Here is an 18,920-nt window from a genome sequence, read left to right as displayed (position 1 = left end):
CCAATGAGCCTCTAGTTTTTGTAAAATGCTTGATTTAAGAATAAGCCAACGAATTTCATAAACCGCAAATACACACTTACTGAATAGAGCATTGGGGAGGCGAGTACCATAACCTTTACCTAACATCACAATATTTCTAACACTTTTTCTCTATTTTTAATTCTATAAAACTAAACCAACTAACTACCTAATCTCCGCCGTTGCTGAACAGAGCTCAATATTTTTGTTTCTTCCAATTTGTGTCGGAACAAAATTGGCGAACTTGATAAAAGAAAAAAATAAAGTTCAATTACTATTAATTTTTGTATTAAAAGCTTACGATTACCTGATAGATCAAATCTTCGCTGTGTTTTAAATTTTGCCATCGCGTTAAACTTTGAATTTGAGCAATAATCGAATGTTTTCCACACGCGAAAGCTAGATGCTGCTTGCCTGGCAACACCGAAACGAACCCTGCTTACAAAATCCAACCAACTGCTTGGTCACATCGTTGGTGTGCTCCAGCCAGATTTCTTCACTTTTTGGACTCCACAATTGTAGGATAGGAATATCAAAAGCAAGCACTTAGATGACATACCGGGCCTTCCGGATAATTCGTTTCTCGTTCTTGGAGAGCAGCGATGCACAATGCAAGTCGCGGTAGTGTCGCAAAAATTCCTCTGCTAACTGCTTCTGGGGGCACGAGTTACGACCCTTTTCCGCAAACTTTTGCAAAGCTTTATCCATCTCGCAACTTTTTTGCTCTCCGGAAGTAAGCTATAATTATAAGTTCAACTCAAATGTTATAAATTTAGTAACAAGATATTAAAATTTAAACAGATTTCTGTTCCAAATTTAAATAATTATACAGGGTTTATACAGAGTTCAAATTAGGATTCATATGGGATAAAATTGACTAATTCAGATTGAATCAAATTTAAATTAAACTTTCGGGAAGAGAATTCTTAAATTAAGATTAAATCATCGTTGAAACAAATTTCAAGATCAAATAAGATCTTTTAAAAACCTACTCACCTCCTTGTCATGACGTGCAGCAGCATCGATTTCCTCCGCTGGAGTCCGTTCCCGCTCTTCGGAGCTCTTGGAAAACCGCTCCCCGGCCGGTTCCATGCTGTTCTCTCGCAGCAGATTGTCGATGTTACCGAAAATGCTGGTATTTCGTTCGACTTCGTAGCCACTACTATTACAACTGCTAGGGCTGTAGCCATGACCGGTGACAATCATAGCCGGCGGCGCGGAGGAACTGTCGGAGTTGGGCGTAGAAGCCGCCGATGAAGATGATGATGATGATGGCGAATGCTGCTGACGAGGATGCTGGCTGGAAGTTGTAATCCATCGGGGGAACATCTCCTGGGTGCCGGGCCATGTCCCTGACCTGGTAGGTATGGTTTTCAGCAGCCGTTTCCCGAGGACCCGGCAGGAAATTGCGGATTTCATTCGCAAAATATTGGCCACATTGGAATTGTTAACGCTAAATCCGAGCCGACACGTTAGAAAACTATAGTGTCACGTTTCAACCAAGATTGAAGGCATGAGCTAAAAAACAAAAAAAAAATCATTTAAAATATTTAAACTTAAATAGATTATACTTACCCCAACTTACTTTTGACACAAATGCGAACAAGGCAGCTTCCGGGCGGTTTCCATCTTCTCCCAGCATATGGCACAGTTGTCAGAATTCTGCTTCAGATCTTTGGCTGTCGCTAGGGGACAGCTCTTTTCCATGTGATTTAGCACCCACAGTTAGTTTCGGTGCTTGAACTTCCTTTGGATCTCGTTGATCAGACAGCGCAACTGCATGATGATCACAAGGCTGGCCAACGAAAGGAACACATTGGCCCACAGCAGCATGTGCAGATGATGACCAAAGTCAACGACCAGGGCGGCCACCTCGTGTCGCAAAAGTTCTTCTGCCGACTGCTTCTGGGGGCACGACTTGCGACCCTTTTCCGCAAACTTTTGCAAAGCTGAATCCATCTCGCTCAGGATTATAGCAACTTTTTTCGCTCTCCGGAATAATCTATAATTATAAGTTTAACTCAAATGTTATAAATTTAGTAACAATATATTCAAATTTAAGCAGATTTCTCCAAATTAAAATAATTATAAAGAGTTTAGACACTGATGAAGTTTAGATTCAGAGTGCCCATTAGACATCAAAGGGACCAAATTTACTAATTCAGATTAAATAAAATTTAAATTTAACTTTTGGGAACATAATTCTGAAATTAAGATTAAATCATCGTTGAAACAAAATTCAACATCAAATAAGATCTTTTAAAATAACACTGGCTCATTAGCGCTTTTCAAACGCGAAAAACCTACTAACCTTCTCCTCATAACGTGCAACAGCATCGATTTTCTCCTCTACAGAATCCGTTCCCGCTCTTCTCAGCTTTTGGAAAACCGCTCCCCGGCCGGTTCCATGCTGTCCTCCCGCAGCAGATTATCGAAGTTACCGAAAAAGCTGGTAAGTGATTACTATTACTACTGCTACTGCTGGTACTACTACTGTTACTAATATGACTATCGTTGATAATACTTCTGCTAGGTAGCCATGACCAGTAACAATCATATGCGGCGGCGCGGAGGAACCGTCGGAGCTGGGCGTGGAAGCCGCCGATGATGATGATGGCGCATGCTGCTGACGAGGATGCTGGATGGAAGTTGTTATCCATGGCATCGACAAAGAGGTCATCGGGCACATTCGGAGATGAAAAAGCGCTGGAACTTGCGGTGGTCGCCGTTGGAGAGATGTCTTCGTCTACCAGATCTTCGAACTCGATATGCTCAGATCGGCAATGAGCGTAGAGAGTGGAAATTGGGACAGAATTAATGTGAGTCACCTCCACCGAGAAATTTGGCAACCACGTAACAAGAGCCATTAAAGAATGAAGTGATTGTTTGCCGATCGTCCTGGTCCATTTCATTCTGCAAAACATTGGCCACATTGGCATTGTTAACGCTTAATCCGAGCCGACACGTCGGACAACTGGTGTCCTGTTCCAACCAAGATTGAAGGCATGAGCTAAAAAACAAAAAAAAAATTTAAAAATCTTTAAACTCTAATAGATTATAGCCTCAACTTACTTATAAAACAAATGCGAACAGGGCAGCTTCCGGGTGATTTCCATCTTCTCCCATCATACGGCACACTTGTCAGAATTCTGCTACGGTGCTTCTTGAACTTGCTTTGGATCTCGTTGATCAGACAGCGCAACTACATGATGATCACCAGGCTGACCAACAAAAGGAACTCATTGGCCCACAGCAGCATGGCCAAGGTCAGGGCGGCCACCTCGAACGAAAGTTCTATGTAGAATTCCGCTGGGCCACGCTTGTCCCATGAAATTGCTGCAAAAAAAGGAACACAAAAAGAGTTGGCAGAGCAACGTTAGCAACGGATAAATCTATTAGCTCATATCGCAATCAGGAAGCAACCGTTTTAGAATAAAGCTGAGAAATATTCTCGGTGTTTTTCGAAATTTGTGTGTCGCAAAACGAAAAAAAAAATCAAGATATCCATATTTTTTTTGTCAGAGTTGTTTTTCAGTCAAAGCATTCGTAATTATTGCTAATGAAAGGTTGATTTCAAGTCATTCTTATTTCAACTTGTATTTTAGTGCATTTTGTGGGGTTAAAATAAGGTATTTCTAGTAAAGTGGATGATACAATGGGGAGTTTTAAGTACCCGGTTATTAATATGTTGGGTGTAAGGAAAATTATATGAGTAACAAAAAGGTCTAAGACAACTTTTCTACCGACCTTTCAAACGTTCAAGATAAGGAGTTCATATAATTCATAGGATAATTATTCCTTGAACTAGTAAATTGATAGAGGCAAGGTTATTAAGTTTTATCTGATAAAAATATCGAAAACTAAGTAAAGCTTTTTCTTTAATTTAGACCATACATATATGTAATTTAATCGGGCATTGCAATATTGCACAGATTATTAAAATATTATGAGACAAAAATACATAAAGCATATAATAATATTGTGGCCCAAAGTAACTTCACCACAACCGTACAATTTAAAAAGGCAAGTGTGAATAAATTGAAGAAAACCATATTAATTTTTGATTAAAAATTGATTGAATTCAAATAAAATCAAAGTAAGTTGTTTTGTTGGAAATGTTTTCAAATTAATCAAGCGCTTTAAAAACCCGCATCGTCCAAACAGTCTCATAAAGGCAAGATTTCAAAGCATTGTACACCGGGCAAGTACAAACAATGCCACTTCTAAGACTAACTTTCTTCTTTAAATTGTTTATTGATGCTTCAATAACATTTTCGGGAAGAAAATTTCCTGCTATCATTATTTGTTCTTTTTGGAAAAAAACGGACTAATACGCACTTACAATTTTTCGTACTTTCCCCGGTGCATCTTACTCTAAAATCTTGCAACCATGGAACTTATTGGAAAGATTCGGTTTGTGTTAAAAACCGCTTAATTAAGTTCAAAACATTTCAGACATGATAATTGTTACCAATTTACCGTGTTATTATTTCAATCCACTCTATTTTGAATCAACTAACTGATCATTAGTTTTGGAGAAACTTGACTTACCTCAGTGTTTCAAAGAAAATTACTAATTTCAATTAAGAATATAGTCTTACCTCTAAACTGTAACTAAGGCCAGCAAAAAATATTTAACAAATACACAAATGGCTCATGTGATGATCGTTCCTGCCGCACATTTCTATTGTCTAGTATTACAATATTGGCAAACTAATTTAAATTTTCGAAGAAATCCTCAGCTGAACCGAATGTTTATATTTTAAGCGAATGGAAATGAATGACAGAGGTGTAAGAAAACGGTATTCCTCCCAAGGTCGAATTTTTTGCCACCATCGAAATCAGCCTCAAAGTATCACCTATTCAAAAAGCATTACAAACAGTATTTAACTGTTTTTCAAAAACCGACAGGATAAAGATGAAGACATCATGAAATGATGAAAAAAAAAATCATTTTGCAACAGCTCGAATTGAATTGTTTCTACAAATTTTATTCAAAATGTTTCATTTACAGTAAAGGCGTTTTTTTTTCGGCCAATCTTGTAATACCATTTCGGGTGAAAAAGAAATAGAGAGAGACTGGAATGGCAGCAGAGGTGCCGTGTCAATAAAATAAAAATTTTGATTGTAATTGGCCTTTTAAAGTTAAAATACGAGAACATCAAATAAATCGGTATTAAAATAGTTGGGTCCATTTAACCGATGAAAATGATCGGTTCTGAGGGTATTCAAATGCAATCAATCAAACATTTTCCAAATTCGAATCTAGATTGGATCCACAAGAATTAAAATTTTAATCTTGAAAAAGATCAATTTTTTTTACATCGGTACTTACCTTGCTTTCCAATTTAAAGTATCACGCCAAAAACTAATTAAAAGTCTTCCAAATGAAGCCACCACCTCTGAGTGGGTCCGGGACCCGGATCCGGAAACGATGTCCGGGATGACATTCCACCAAAGCTTGTACACACGGGACATTTCCTTGGAAGCTTTGTTTGCATGAGCCGATGTTTACTGTGGGGACGATAATGGGTTAGAAAATTATGTAAATAAAACTTGATTACATATTTAGAATTCAATCAATCTAAACATACCTTGCTTATTATTAAATTATCGCCGGACAATGGTTTCTTTTACTACAGCGCTCAAAGTGTTTATGAACAAAAACAGCGGAAACATCAGAAACAGAACTGCGACAAATTTCACAACACAACAATCACTCACCAAAACGAAACACGCGCCCGGATTGCTGCGATTGAAAACTGCTCTTCTTCTTCTTCTTCTTTTTACTTGAACAGCTTCAGCCCTTCAGCTCAGCCGTTCGGGGGTAAGGGCCAGTAACTAAGACTATATGCCCTGTTTACGGTTTCATGTTGATTACAAATCAATTTTGATTTCTTTGGTGAATTTAGCTACTTCTTCGTAATGGGTTATATCTTTAGATTTGAATAGCTCCTGCAGATTCGTGTACTTGGTATTGAAATCGTACTTCCTCCTTGTCGTGGCGAAACGTGGGCAGCAGAAAATGATGTGATTCGAAGTTTCAGGTACTTTGCAAAGTTCGCAGTCTGCATCGTCGTATATTTTCATTTTCGCCAGCCAGTGCTTGGAAAAGTCGTGGCCGGCCATCAAGCGATTTAGTAGCCTTACATCTTTTCCGTTTAAGTTCTTTCCCACAAACCATGGTGCGGTGGAAAATTCCGGTTGTATCGTATGGAAATTTTTTCCTTTTTCAGTAGAGTAACGTGTGTACCAATCTGTTGTGTTTTCAGCCAGTATTTTCTTCAGAGCGTTGAAACCATCCGTAAGCATGTACCCGTTTTCGATCACCTGTTCTGACTGGAGACTGTGCTTTGCCAGTGCATCTGCCACTTCGTTGCCACCAATAGAGACATGGCTTGGTATCCATTGGATGGTGATACGATGTCGTGAACAGTTTTGGAGAATTTTCAGCAAAATACTTTCGGCTTCCTTGGATTCTTGTGCGTTAAGTAACATCAGGCACGACGCTTGCGAGTCCGTGTAGATCACGGCTCCCTCGAGACACTGCTGGTCGATCATTTCTGTGGCTTTGTGGATAGCTATTAGTTCCGCAGAGGTGATGCTGGTTTCTTTAGCAAGCTTTTGTGATAATCTGGTTCTTGTTTGTTCTACAAAAACTCCTATACCACAAACCGACCCATCCTTAGAGGCATCTGTAAAAACACGGCAACGACCTCGATATCTGCCGTTCATAACGAAGAGTGCCAGTTGCTTCAGCCTCATTGGATTTGAGTTTTGTTTCGATACCGTTAGCCCTTCTAAATATGGAAATACTTCGACTTTTAACACGTTGCTAGAACGCTCGATGGATTGAATGCTATCGAATAGTTCTCTGTTCATCCAATAAGTTCTTTCCATGTAGGTGAACTGATTCCATTTGTTCACATCGTCTGGTAATTCGATTGTTCTTAGTTGACGCGTGATTAGATTATTTCTTGACATATGCCTACAGATTTCTCTCGAAGCGATGTATGTGTTCCTAAGATCTACCGGCTCTTGACCACTGAGAGCGACAAGTACATTCCTAGGTGTGCTTCTAGTAGTTCCCGTGACTTTTCTCAAGGATTGGTTGTTGACGACAGCGAGAATATTGCGGTTACTTTTGCTTGCGTTATTGTACACAGAGCTCCCGTAATCCATTGTGCTACGAATGAGTCCTTTATGGATTTTTATCATTGATTCCGGGTGTGCACCGTGTTTTGCCCCACTTAGAACCTTAATCATATTAAGTCGATCTTGCACTTTGAATCGAACCTCTTTTACATGCAAACCGAAATTGAGATATCGATCGAATATAATGCCCAGGTATTTATGAGATCTAACTGATTCAAGCAAGGTGCCGTTGAGTGATATATTTAGCTGTTTGTCACCGTGTTGAAACAAAATCGTTTTTGTTTTTTCTGGGTTAATTTTAAAATTCAAAGACCTCGCAGTTTCAGCAAAATTGTTTAAATATGCCTCTCCGATTTCGTTGAGGTTTTGTAGAGTTTTCGCTCGAACGAGAATCCCGAAATCATCCGCATACTGGACGAGCATTACGTCAGGATGTTCGATTTTGTGCAAATTTATGGTGTAGACGTTGAAAAGCGTGGGCGATAGGACGTCCCCTTGCGGTAAACCATTGTTAATTGTTCTTGAAAGCGTTTTTTGTTTCATGTGGAAATTTATAGTTCTGTTTCTCAGAAAGGAGAGTATCCAACGAAGCACTTCGTAGGGAACTTCTATTTGCTGCAGAATTTCTTCTAGCTTATCGATGTTTATCGCGTTAAAGGCATTTGACAAATCAACACATATCATAGCAGTTAATAGTTTGCATCTTTTGTTTTGTTTTAACCAGTTTAGAACAAAAGATACACATGCATTGGTCGATGTGTGTTTGCGGAACCCAAATGAAGTTTCGGGCAGAATTTTATTAATTTCAAGAAAATCTTGGAGGCGCTCTAATACTGCCGAGTTGGCCATTTTGGTTATTGTGGGTACTAAGGAAATTGGACGCTTACCTGCTACGGTGCTCTGGTCTCGACCAGGTTTTGGTATGGCGATCACCTTAATTATCTTCAAGCTTTCGTCCAGAGTTCCTCTCATCCACATGTCGTTGATCAATTCAATTATCTTTTCGGTAACCGCGGGTTTGAGTTGGGTCAGTAAATCGTACGAAAGGTTGTCTTCACCGGGAGCGGATGTTTTCTTTTTCGAAGCCAAAGTTCGATACCAGAAAACTTTGTCTAGCAAACCACCGATAGATAAAGTTAATGGTTCCTCGAACGGTTGCGGATCATGTTTTCCGAAATGCGTGTCTAGAAACTCCTCGGCCATAGCTTCGTCATCTTGCAATAAACAATTTTCCTTTTTATAAAACCGTTTTCCAGTCAAACGACCCACTTTTTGCCAGAGTTCCTTCGAGCTAGAGAAAGGGCTCACTTCGTTGGAAAAATCTTCGAATTTTTTAAAGATCTCCTCTCTTTTCTTTTTTTGGAAAATTGCAGCTTTCCGTTTATAATTTAAAAGATTGTCAATCGAAGAAGTTTGATTAAACTTTTTCCTCGCGGCAGTTTTTTCTTTCCAGGCCTCGTCGACGGTTTCTGACCACCAAAACTTCGGTGTTTTTAAATTTTTCATTTTGTTTTTCTTGTGAATTCTTTTCATTTCAGAGGAAAGTTCGGAGAAGTTGTCGAAATCGTAGTGTTCCAGGTTGGCCACTTCTTTCCGAATAAGTGCTTTGTTGTAGAAAAATTTATTGTATTTGTATGCATTCGTTTTCCATGAAATTTCCAAGCACATATGATGACTTCCTATTCCATAGTCTAGCACCACCCATTGTACCATGTCAACCAAGCTTGCAGAACATAGAGATACATCGATAGCGGAAGAGCGTTGGTTTAGTTGCAAAGGAACGTATGTTTTGCTACCATTGTTTATTACTATTAAATTAGTGTGATTAATAACCTCCACTAGCTTCTCTCCTCTCGCATCGCAGATTTCATCTCCCCAATCTGTGTGATGAGCATTAAAGTCCCCACCAAGAATGACTTTTGTGTTATGGTCAAGGTTGGCAATAATGGCATTAACATCTGTCTCGAATTCATTTATGGTGATCGATGGACTGACATAAACAGAACAAATTGTTAAATCCAGCTGATTTATGCGAATAATCACGGTTTGCGTCCAATTGGAAAGATTTGTGGGTGTTGGTAGTCTATAATAGCTAAACGAGTTTTGAAGCAAAATCCCTGCTCCACCGTAATTGTCATTACGGGAATGTGGGACAAAATGGTAGTTGGGGAAATTGTATCTGTTAGTTTTCTCAAGATCTTCGTTTGTCCATATCTCTGATAGTATGGCTGCTGCGTAACCACCTCCAGACATTACTCTCTGAATTTCATCTCTGTTTTTATGGAAACTTTGTACGTTTGCTTGAAGAATTTTAAATTCAGTAGTGGTGGTAGCCATTTTAACAAAACCAAGTAAAATCCCGTATGGAGTGGTTTGACGAATAGCTGAGGAATTTTTGTTACTTTTTGTTCAATACAACAGAATTTGCAAGGTTGAAATGCTTTTGGGTACAATCTTTAAATAACGTTTTTACCTCTTCTTGGGGTCCTAATATGCTTATGAATTCTGAGTAAAAACTCATCATTCTTTCCTGATAACTACGGTCCAAACTTAATTTAATTTTTCTTACCGCATTTTCCCATTTTTCCTCCTCCTGTACCTTTTGTGGGTTATTGAGCGCTGTACCGCTGCGACTTGTTCCTGCTGCTGGTGCTATGATTTTATCCCGTTCCTCAAAGGTGGATCTTGCACGGGCGTCTTCCAATCTAGCTCTTTTTACGTTTTTGTTAGTTTGTTTTGGTTGGTCCTTGAACATTTTTACGGCTGCCTGAATCTCGTTACGTTCTTCATTAGTTCTATTCCACGCTTCTCTCATGGGATCCTTCAATCTGAAGCTCCCTCGGGCCATATCGGCGAAACTCTCCATTGGTGTTGGAAACTCTTCCGCGTTCAGAAGTGGGGCATAAAAATTACGACTGTTAGCTGATACCTGTTCTTTGGCTTCGGTGTACGTCCAGTTCCGCTTCGACATGAGAGTTTTAATGTCTTGTTGTCTCTTCCTTTCGGGGCATTGGTTGTCGAGGGAGGTGTGATCGTTGCTCCGGCAATGGGCACACTTCTGCTGTTTCTGACAATTTATGAACTGTTCAGGCTCCTCGTGGCGTTCCGAACAGTTTCCACAACGTTGAATTCCTTTGCAGTTCTGCGCTTTGTGTCCAAATCTAAGACACTGAGCACACAACAGGATCGATGGGGTGAAAGGTCTGATTTTGGTCGAGCAGCAGAAAAGCTTTACAGACTCAGGAAGCTGCTGGGATCTAAAAGTGATGCGCAGGCGATTTATCGGTTCCTTCTCTTTGCCTCTGAACATTCTGGCGATATTCACAATTGGTACATCACTCTCAATATCACCCTTGACTTCCTCAACGTCGATATCGGTTGGTATTCCTGCAATAACACCTGTTATACAGACCAGGTGTCTGGGGATATACGCTTTGTATCCCGATCCGGCTATGTTGATCTGCTCCACAAGCTTGTTGGCCTTCACGTAGCTACTCAGGAAAACGATGATTTTTTTCTGGCTAACGTATTTCATATCGATAATGAAATTTTTGAAAGCGTCCATTTTTTTGATGGTGTTTCCCAGGGCGAACTTGTTAATTTTATCGGTCGCTTTTTCAGATTCAAAATAGACTCGATAGGGTGCGGCGTCGGTAGCGGCATACAAAATTTCTTCGAAAACTTTTCCGGTCGGTTTCTTATTTCCACTTTCTTCATGGTTCCGGCTTGCTCCAGGCGGATCGGGGGGATCCTGCCCACCCTCCATCGTTTGCGATAACCTCACTTTTTCACTGGCGTCCTTTCGCTTTTCTTTTTTGGTTCACACTCCCAAATTCAATTTTCACCGACACCAAATATTGGAAAATAACTGTAGCACTTTAACGTCACCAATTTTGTTCGCGATACTTCCGAAAAAAATGGCACCGGATGTCCAAAACGATTTGAAAAATTCAAATTTTTCACGCGTGAGAAAAAAGACACCTGATGCGCATACACGCTAAAACTCGAATGTGAAAACTGCTCGTGTTTCGTTTTGTTCATCGCAGCACTGCAAAAAATATCGTCTGTTTTCGAGCAATCGAGCAGGCAGATGAAAATCGAGCCGAAATCGGAACGGATTCTAACCGCTAGAATTCGAGCGCTGGCATCTCTGTTTTGCAATCGGCCCGATTGAGCAAACCTTCCTGACAGGGCTCTTATGAAAAATTAGTTTGGACGCAAAAAAGTGGTTCATAAGAGCAAACGCACCAATACGGGAGTATACGCGGCCCGGTTTTGCTCATTTCAGCGGACCGGTTTTGGTATACTCACTCTTTCGCGCACCGGGAGGTAGCATAATATTTAATAATTATTTTTAAATTTAGCTTTGCACTGAAAAAACTTTTGCAGAAAATCTTTATCTTGTATTATAATGTATTATAATACTGACCGAGTAAATTTTCGGAGTCATGAGTTTTTTTGCTTAAATTTTGATTATTTAAATATTTAAAATTTGTGATTGTTGTCGTTTTTTCGACGGGTTTTCTGCTGTCCGTACAGCAGCAGCAGTTAATGCCAAGCAGCTTCGAGCTACCAGCAACCGGGTCCGGTGACGGGTGCAGCAAGAACTTCCGGGCAACAGCAGCCGGAATCATCAAAAAGGCTGCGGAACCTGCGCGAAATATGCCAGCTGCTGTGGAGTTCCAACATCAAGCAGGAGGTTTTCCGCCACTGACCCGAAGACTTTGGCTCCAGTGATCGGTCGGAACCGTTCACCCTGGGACAGCGATACGAAGGACCTTGTCGCATCATTGCCCCGTTTCAAACCTGCTCATAGTGCTGAAGGAAACTCGCGGCCTCAGGTTCAGCGACTTGACGACCGATAAGTGCCGAAAGTTGCTCATACGGCCATCTGTCAGATAAAGTACCCGATTGTGAATCTTCGCAACCGGCCCACATTGATTCACAAACCAACACCACAATTATCATGTTTACAATGGTGTCATGTTCATGATGCTATTCTTGATGTTAACCTTAGACGTGAACAAATTTTGATGCTTATTTTCAATTTATCAGAAAAAATGGTTTTTTTTAATTTATAATTGGTTTTATTAAGGCATTTTACTTCAAAAGTTTTTATGTGTCGGAAGTATTTTCCTAACTTTGGGTTCATCAGTGCTTTGGGTTAGTATTCTTGAAATCTAAAAAAAACGTCTAGTTCTACACTTCACACTAGTTCTACTCGCAGATTTTATTGTTTTAGTTTTTCGTGAATCTCCATTTTGAATAGAACATGTTACTTCAAATTTAGATTGTTTCATATCTGAAACATCTTACATCTGGAATTTGAAATTTGAAAGACTTATTTGTCTAAATCTGAATTCGAACTTCTTTTATCCTAATAGGGAAATTCATTTTAAAATTTTAATTTGGAAACTGAATCTCAAATTTGGAACTTTTTTCCTTACATCGGAATGTTAAAAATTGAATACAAATCTTAAAACTAAGCATTATAATATAATTATAAGTCGTTTTTAATTCTACAGATTTGATGACAAAACTTGTTTCTAAAATAATTATAATTTCGCGTTACATCAATATTAAATATAATACTGTCTTACTGCAAACAACGAAGTTTCCCCTAATATTTCTAAAAATGTGTGTTTCGGCATTCATTTTTTCCTCATCTTATTACCCTAGCCTTTTATTTTTTTTGATCAGTTTATTGCTACTCCGGCTGCTTCTGTCAACTGAACATCCTCTCGATAAACTTTCTCTCCGGAAGCGTTCCCGTACGCGGTCATAATAGGCATAAGGCACAACTTTCCCGTATGTTTGGATAACGTGCCGCTATTAAGCCTACCCCCATTCTGATACCTGAAGATGCACTTGGCATGGCATAATCATCTTCTTTTCCCTCTTCTTCGTCTTCCTCTTGTCTTTATGGTTCCGGCGGATGTCACATTTGGTATTTAGTGATGCTGTTGCCGCTGGTGGTACTATCAGTAACGGCTGGTGTCTGTGGTGGCAATCGTGGCTGAGGAATTTGGCGAGTGATGATATTTTCTTCCGCCAGCGTTAGGGATTTTTTGGCCGGATGGTGAAGTTTTACTTTCATCTGCTGCGTAGTTTTTCGAGCTGTACGGAGGGTACAAAAAATATTTGTATGCTAAACAAAACAGTTTCTTCACACTTACCATTCAATCTTCGACAGACTTCCGGTCCCCCCACGAGCAGAATTTTATCCACACACTTGACCGAATCAATAGAAGATCCACCACAATTAGTTAATTAATTAATTAACTAACAATTATTTACCAAATTCCTATGGCAATAAAATGTCAACAAACTCTGCACGCCGAACGTCGTTTGTTTAACTTAGCCTTAAATGGAAGATTTTTTTCAGTGCATGTTTGCTCTCGCCCCTTTCTAGTGAGCAAATTTGGTGATTTTGGTGGTCCCGACGACAAGGGCCCTATTTTTCTCACCCTCATACTAACCCCCGGTGCGGTATGAAAGTGATTAAACGCGTGAGCATTTTCACTATACTCGCGATTGCTGCGGATGCCCTAAGATGTATCTTATGAAATTTATAATAAGATTTCCTCTGAGTGTACTTAAAAAAGATCTGATACATCTGGTTGCAAATAAACGACTTAAAAACATGAGGGGCATTAAGATGGCAGAAAAAGAAGATTTCTATTAGAAATAGAAGTAGAAATAGAAGTATTTCTACTGACAACTCAACAGAATATTCGACCGAATATTCGCCCGAATATTCGTTTGGCCGAATAATTGAAAAGGTCAATATTCGGTATTCGGCCGTTCGCCGAATACCACTATTCGGTACATCTCTATTGACGACCATAACATCCTGCTTTCCGAACAGTTTGGATTTAGGAAAGGCCATTCAACCACTCATCAACTGATTCGGGTGATGAGTAACATCAAAAGTAACAAAGCTGTTTCCAAGTCGACGGGGATGGCTTTATTCGACATCGAAAAGGCATTCGACAATGTCTGGCATGATGGACTATATAAAAGCTTAGTAATTTCAACTTTCCACTTCACCTCATCAAGATCATCCAAAATTACCTACAGGTCGTTCAGAGTCTCCTTGAACGGTTGCTGCTCGGACACGTTCACCATCCCAGCAGGAGTTCCACAAGGTAGTTTACTGGGCCCGATCCTATACAACGTCTACACTTCCGACATCCCTCCGCTGGGCGATGACGGAGTATTTTTCCTTTTTGCTGATGATACAGCAATAACCGTCAAGGATAGAATTCCTCATGAGATCACGAACAAATTCCAAAGGTGCCTCAATGCGTTCGACGAATACACCAATACGGGTAAAATTAAAATAAACGCAGCCAAAACAAAAACAATAATGTTTCTACACCGACAATCTCCGAAACTTAGACCTCCACCTACATGTACAGTGGTTATGAATGGCACAAGGGTCGACTGGTCCAGCGAAGTGACATACCTGGGAGTACTGTTCGATGCAAAGATGTTATTCCGCTCGCATATCGAAAGGTTCTTAATCAAATGCTCAAATCTGGTTCGGTGCCTGTATCCCCTCATATGTCGAAGATCAAAGCTCTCACTTACCAAAAAACTGGCGATCTATAAACAAATCTTCACACCAGCGATATACTACGCATCTGCGGTATGGGAATCCAGTGCCCCAACTCACAGGAACAAACTCCAAGTGGCGCAAAATAGGACCCTAAGAATGATCTTGAATCGCTCCCGCTACACCAGGATTTCTCGTCTACATGAAGACACTAAAAATAGATTTGTACAACAATGTAACACATTCGAACACACACTAATTCAAACCACATTTCCACTAAAGCTGAAAAGAAGATTCTGTATCACTAAAAATTGAATATGTAACCACACAAAAATCCCTGAATAAAAATTAAATTAAAGTAAAAAAAAACAATTTATTTTTCTTTGTTACAATGTCAAACAAAGTAGTTGTACTTTCTACGGCCAATACTAAGAGTTTTGTATGTAAAACGCCAAAATAGGCTCGGAAAAACTTCTTTGGTTTCTTAAAACATTTCTTCTGATGTGATGCATAAAAAGTTTCAACACATACATGGAGATAACTGAAAAATCCTCTGACTACCACCTTGCCCGAGACTGCAAAGCGGGATGAGTTGAGAAAAAAGGTAAAACGTTGCAAACATTTAAGGTAAAGTTTTAGTCAGATAATTTTTTAGAAAACTCCATATTAGAGTGCCCTAAATGATCCCACTTTTGAAAAAGTAATTCGCTGCAGGCTAAAATTGATCTAAGGCGTAGTACAAGATGTCATGACAAATTTGAGCCAGATCGGATCGGAAGTTTGTATGGGTTTTTGAGACATTTTATTCGGGAGGAACATGAAAATGCAGTTTTTCATCAATAACTTTGGTCCCTTTCGGCCGATTTCTTTTGAATACGGTTTTTCTTAAATCTTAAATTATGTCAAACATTTCATCCCAAGACTACATTTCAATTCAAGTTAAAATTAAAAAGTTTTTAAGCTTTAAAAATGGGCTATCTTTTTTTAGGGTGATATTCATCACTTTTAATGAGGCACTGCGTCATTTTGACGCAGCATTAACAGTGATGAATATCACCCTTACAAAAAGACCCATTTTTGAAGCTTAATAACTTTTTATTTTGATTATAATCGAAATGCAGTCTTCGGATGAAATGTTTTTCATAATTTAGGCTTTAAGAAAAACCGTATTCAAAAGAAATCGGCCGAAAGGGACCAAAGTTATTGATGAAAAACTGGATTTTTATGTTCCTTCCAAACGAATCAAAAACCCATACAAAACTTTAGGCTCGTTGAGCGACCCCTTCCCGTGATCCGATCTGGTTCAAATTTGGCATGACATTTTGTACTAGGCATAGGATCAGCTTTAGCCTGCAAGGCATAACATTTCGCAAGTTTGTAATTTCCCATACAAATTTGAGGCAGTCTTTACTCCATATAGTTCAAGAACACGCTCATTACACAATCTAGGCACTTTTTACAAGATGCAACACCATTTTCCTTGTAAATCGAATAAATGATCATAATCGGATAAGCGGATTCGATTGTTAGATTTTGCCGTTGAAATTGCAATAAATTAAACCATTCAGAATTTGTTTGCCGCTCATATCCCGTTGAAATGTCCTATTTTGGTCATATTTTCCATCTGCCAATAAGTAACTGACTGAGCGATGATGTTTGTTTGAAATGCTTCATTTTCCTCTTACCCGGCACATTGGCCGTTATGACGCTCGTCAATCTTTAAATTTGGACATCGACGCTGACATTTGCGCTGGGCGGGAAATTTGCCGCGCCCAGTTTGACGCAAGTGTCGTCCCGTTGGGGTAGCAAGCAACAAAAAAAAACAGAAAAAATACCAGTCGCCGCTGCCGGCCGGCTTTGAATGCTCTTTTGGCTTCCTTCAAGAACCCGAACCAGAAGAAGGCGTCGCGGTTTGCTGTAATTACCTTAAAATAATAAACAACTCGCTTCGTTCTTGTCCCCATTTTAGTGAGACCGCTGCTCAGTTCGGCTTCTACTTAGAGCGTGGCACTACTTTATCTACAAACTTGCAGACGCGCAGTATTTAAGGAAATATGCTAAGCATGACGCTTATCTCGCGTAAATGGCGGCCCAGAAGCTCTCGGCAGTAGATGAGTGTGATATGATTTGTTTTGAATCTATGACGCCATTTGAGTTCCAAACCGGATGCTTGGAGGCTTAGCAAAATATGCAAACGATCTATTAACAGCTTTGGGACGTCAGAGGTGTGGAAAAACAAACCCGTCGTCACACACCCTTCAATGAAAAAGATTACTTGTATTCGCATTTACATGACATGAATGAAAAATTCCATGCCTGCTTCAAATCTAATTCAAATCTAATTAATCCTGAAAATCTTGTAAATCAGTAACCGATATTTATAGTTCAACCACATTCAACTTCAAAATGATAAGGGGAAGAATACTATATATTGAACACCATCTTTGAGACTCAACGTATTTGTGGCCAATAAATATTAACGAGTTAGAGTTAATAAAGGCTGCCATTCTTCCAAAAATCTAATAAAAAGACTTAGTTAAGAACACCCGTATTATTATCTTAGAATTTAATTTGTCTTTGATCCAATTTTTCGCCCAATCAAAAAAAGGTTGTTTTCTTCATCGAGTCGAAAAACCAAGCCAAAATTTGAATTAATATTCTAGTTTCGTAGAATGTGGCTTTAAGAGTTCGAATTTCTCGATAAAAATTTGAACAGAGGTAGAACTTGCTTCATCAATGGCACAAAGATTTTTAATTCATTTTTCTACTGTATATTATTGTTTTAATTGGTTAGCGTTTTACTAGCATTCAATATCTGGTACCTGTTCAATAACAAGTGCTTCTACCCTATATTATTGTAATATTAGACTGAATCGATTTGGGGTCATTTTGGAATTCCTCAAACCCTGGGGTCCAAAAAGCTTCGTCTTGGTCCAAAACTCATCCATGATTTTTTGCAAAATTTTTAAGTAACGTTTACATGAGTAAATTTGAACTTTTAGTTTTGTATGGGAAAATTGAATATTTTGTACTGAAAAATCAACATCACTTTTGTTTCGTCTGTGGAACCGAGCCAGCTGGAGGTTTTTGTGCCAATTTAAGAAATTCTTTAAGGAAATTTTCCGCTGAACAACTTTGTCGAAGACCGAACTTCGTAGCCTATTAGGAAAAAAGTTATTAGCTGTTTAACAGGGGTATGTCTTTTCGCATTGATCAAGAATAAATCCAATTGATTTCACTGCAGGGTGCCATTTTCTACAACGGATTGAAAATACCGACAAGCATCAAAAATAGTGTGAACATAAACACTTTCAAGAAAATGGCAATACAATACATCAAATAGACTGTTTGAAAATATGACAAATCCTGACAAGGATCATATGATGAAAGTGATGGAGATCTGACGAAGATTCAGATATAGAATTGTACGGTGATGGACGGACATACGCGGGAGTACAACGAAACAAGTCGTACAGAAAAAGAAAATTCAAAGTAATATAAAATCATCCTAAGGATAAAATGACCCTCCCACTTCTAAATAAGCGTATGGGGTGGAGGAAGGACCCAAATGGGCCTAAGGGACCATCACAAAAAAAAAATTACCCAGTACGAAAAAAATGTTGTAGAATGAGGAAATGATGTGAAATGTCAATTGCTTAAATTAATAAAAAAAAGCAAATGAGCGAATTATGAAATCATGCCGAAATTGGAATTGATGGAAATAAACACATTCAGCGTAATTCAACTTTCGTTAAAAAAATGAAATGTTGAGCGAGTCGTAAGGACAGCTTGACCATGTTCACAATTTCAAGCGAGTTGAGAGAACAGCTTGAAACTGAAAAGGCGAGTTGAGAGGACAGCCTGAACATATCGAAAGAAATTTTAAGCGAGTTTAGAAGACAGCTTGAAATTGAAAAGGCGAGTTGAGAAGACAGCCTGAACATAGCGAAAGAATTTTCAAGCGAATTGAGAGGACAGCTTGGAATTGGAAGGCGAGTTCAAAGAACATACTGAACATATCGATACAGATTGCAAGCAATGTGAGAGAACAGATTGAAATTGAAAAGGCTAGTTGAGAGGACTGCCTGAACATATCGGAAGAAATTTCAAGCGAGTTGAGAAGACAGCTTGAAATAAAAAAAGCGAGTTGAGAGGACAGCCTGAACATATCTATACAGATTTCAAGCAA

The 18,920-nt window shown here is 39.1% G+C and overlaps 1 protein-coding gene across 1 annotated transcript; it reads right to left on the bottom strand.

Annotated features, from left to right (window-relative positions):
* Positions 1–202: 202 nt before the first annotated feature.
* LOC129757061 (uncharacterized) lies at positions 203–5,698 on the bottom strand. Its single transcript, XM_055754165.1, has 7 exons — positions 5,613–5,698; positions 5,354–5,532; positions 3,091–3,354; positions 2,330–3,028; positions 1,594–2,020; positions 1,015–1,536; positions 203–756 (listed from the first exon to the last, which is right to left on the bottom strand). Exons 6-7 carry the CDS (start codon positions 1,435–1,437, stop codon positions 565–567), a joined length of 615 nt encoding a protein of 204 aa, XP_055610140.1. The 5' UTR covers positions 1,438–1,536; positions 1,594–2,020; positions 2,330–3,028; positions 3,091–3,354; positions 5,354–5,532; positions 5,613–5,698; the 3' UTR covers positions 203–564.
* Positions 5,699–18,920: the final 13,222 nt, after the last annotated feature.

Source organism: Uranotaenia lowii, chromosome 3 (genome assembly GCF_029784155.1).
Source record: "Uranotaenia lowii strain MFRU-FL chromosome 3, ASM2978415v1, whole genome shotgun sequence".
Classification (NCBI taxonomy): Eukaryota; Metazoa; Arthropoda; class Insecta; order Diptera; family Culicidae; genus Uranotaenia; species Uranotaenia lowii.
Note: the sequence above shows the minus strand (reverse complement) of the source record. Positions and strands in the feature narration are given on the sequence as shown.

Coding starts and splice junctions, on each gene's coding strand:
- LOC129757061 (XM_055754165.1), bottom strand. CDS start 1,437: ATGAAATCCGCAATTTCCTGCCGGGTCCTCGGGAAACGGCTGCTGAAA. Junction 757..1,014: donor CTGCACGTCATGACAAGGAG/GTGAGTAGGTTT, acceptor TTATAATTATAG/CTTACTTCCGGAGAGCAAAA.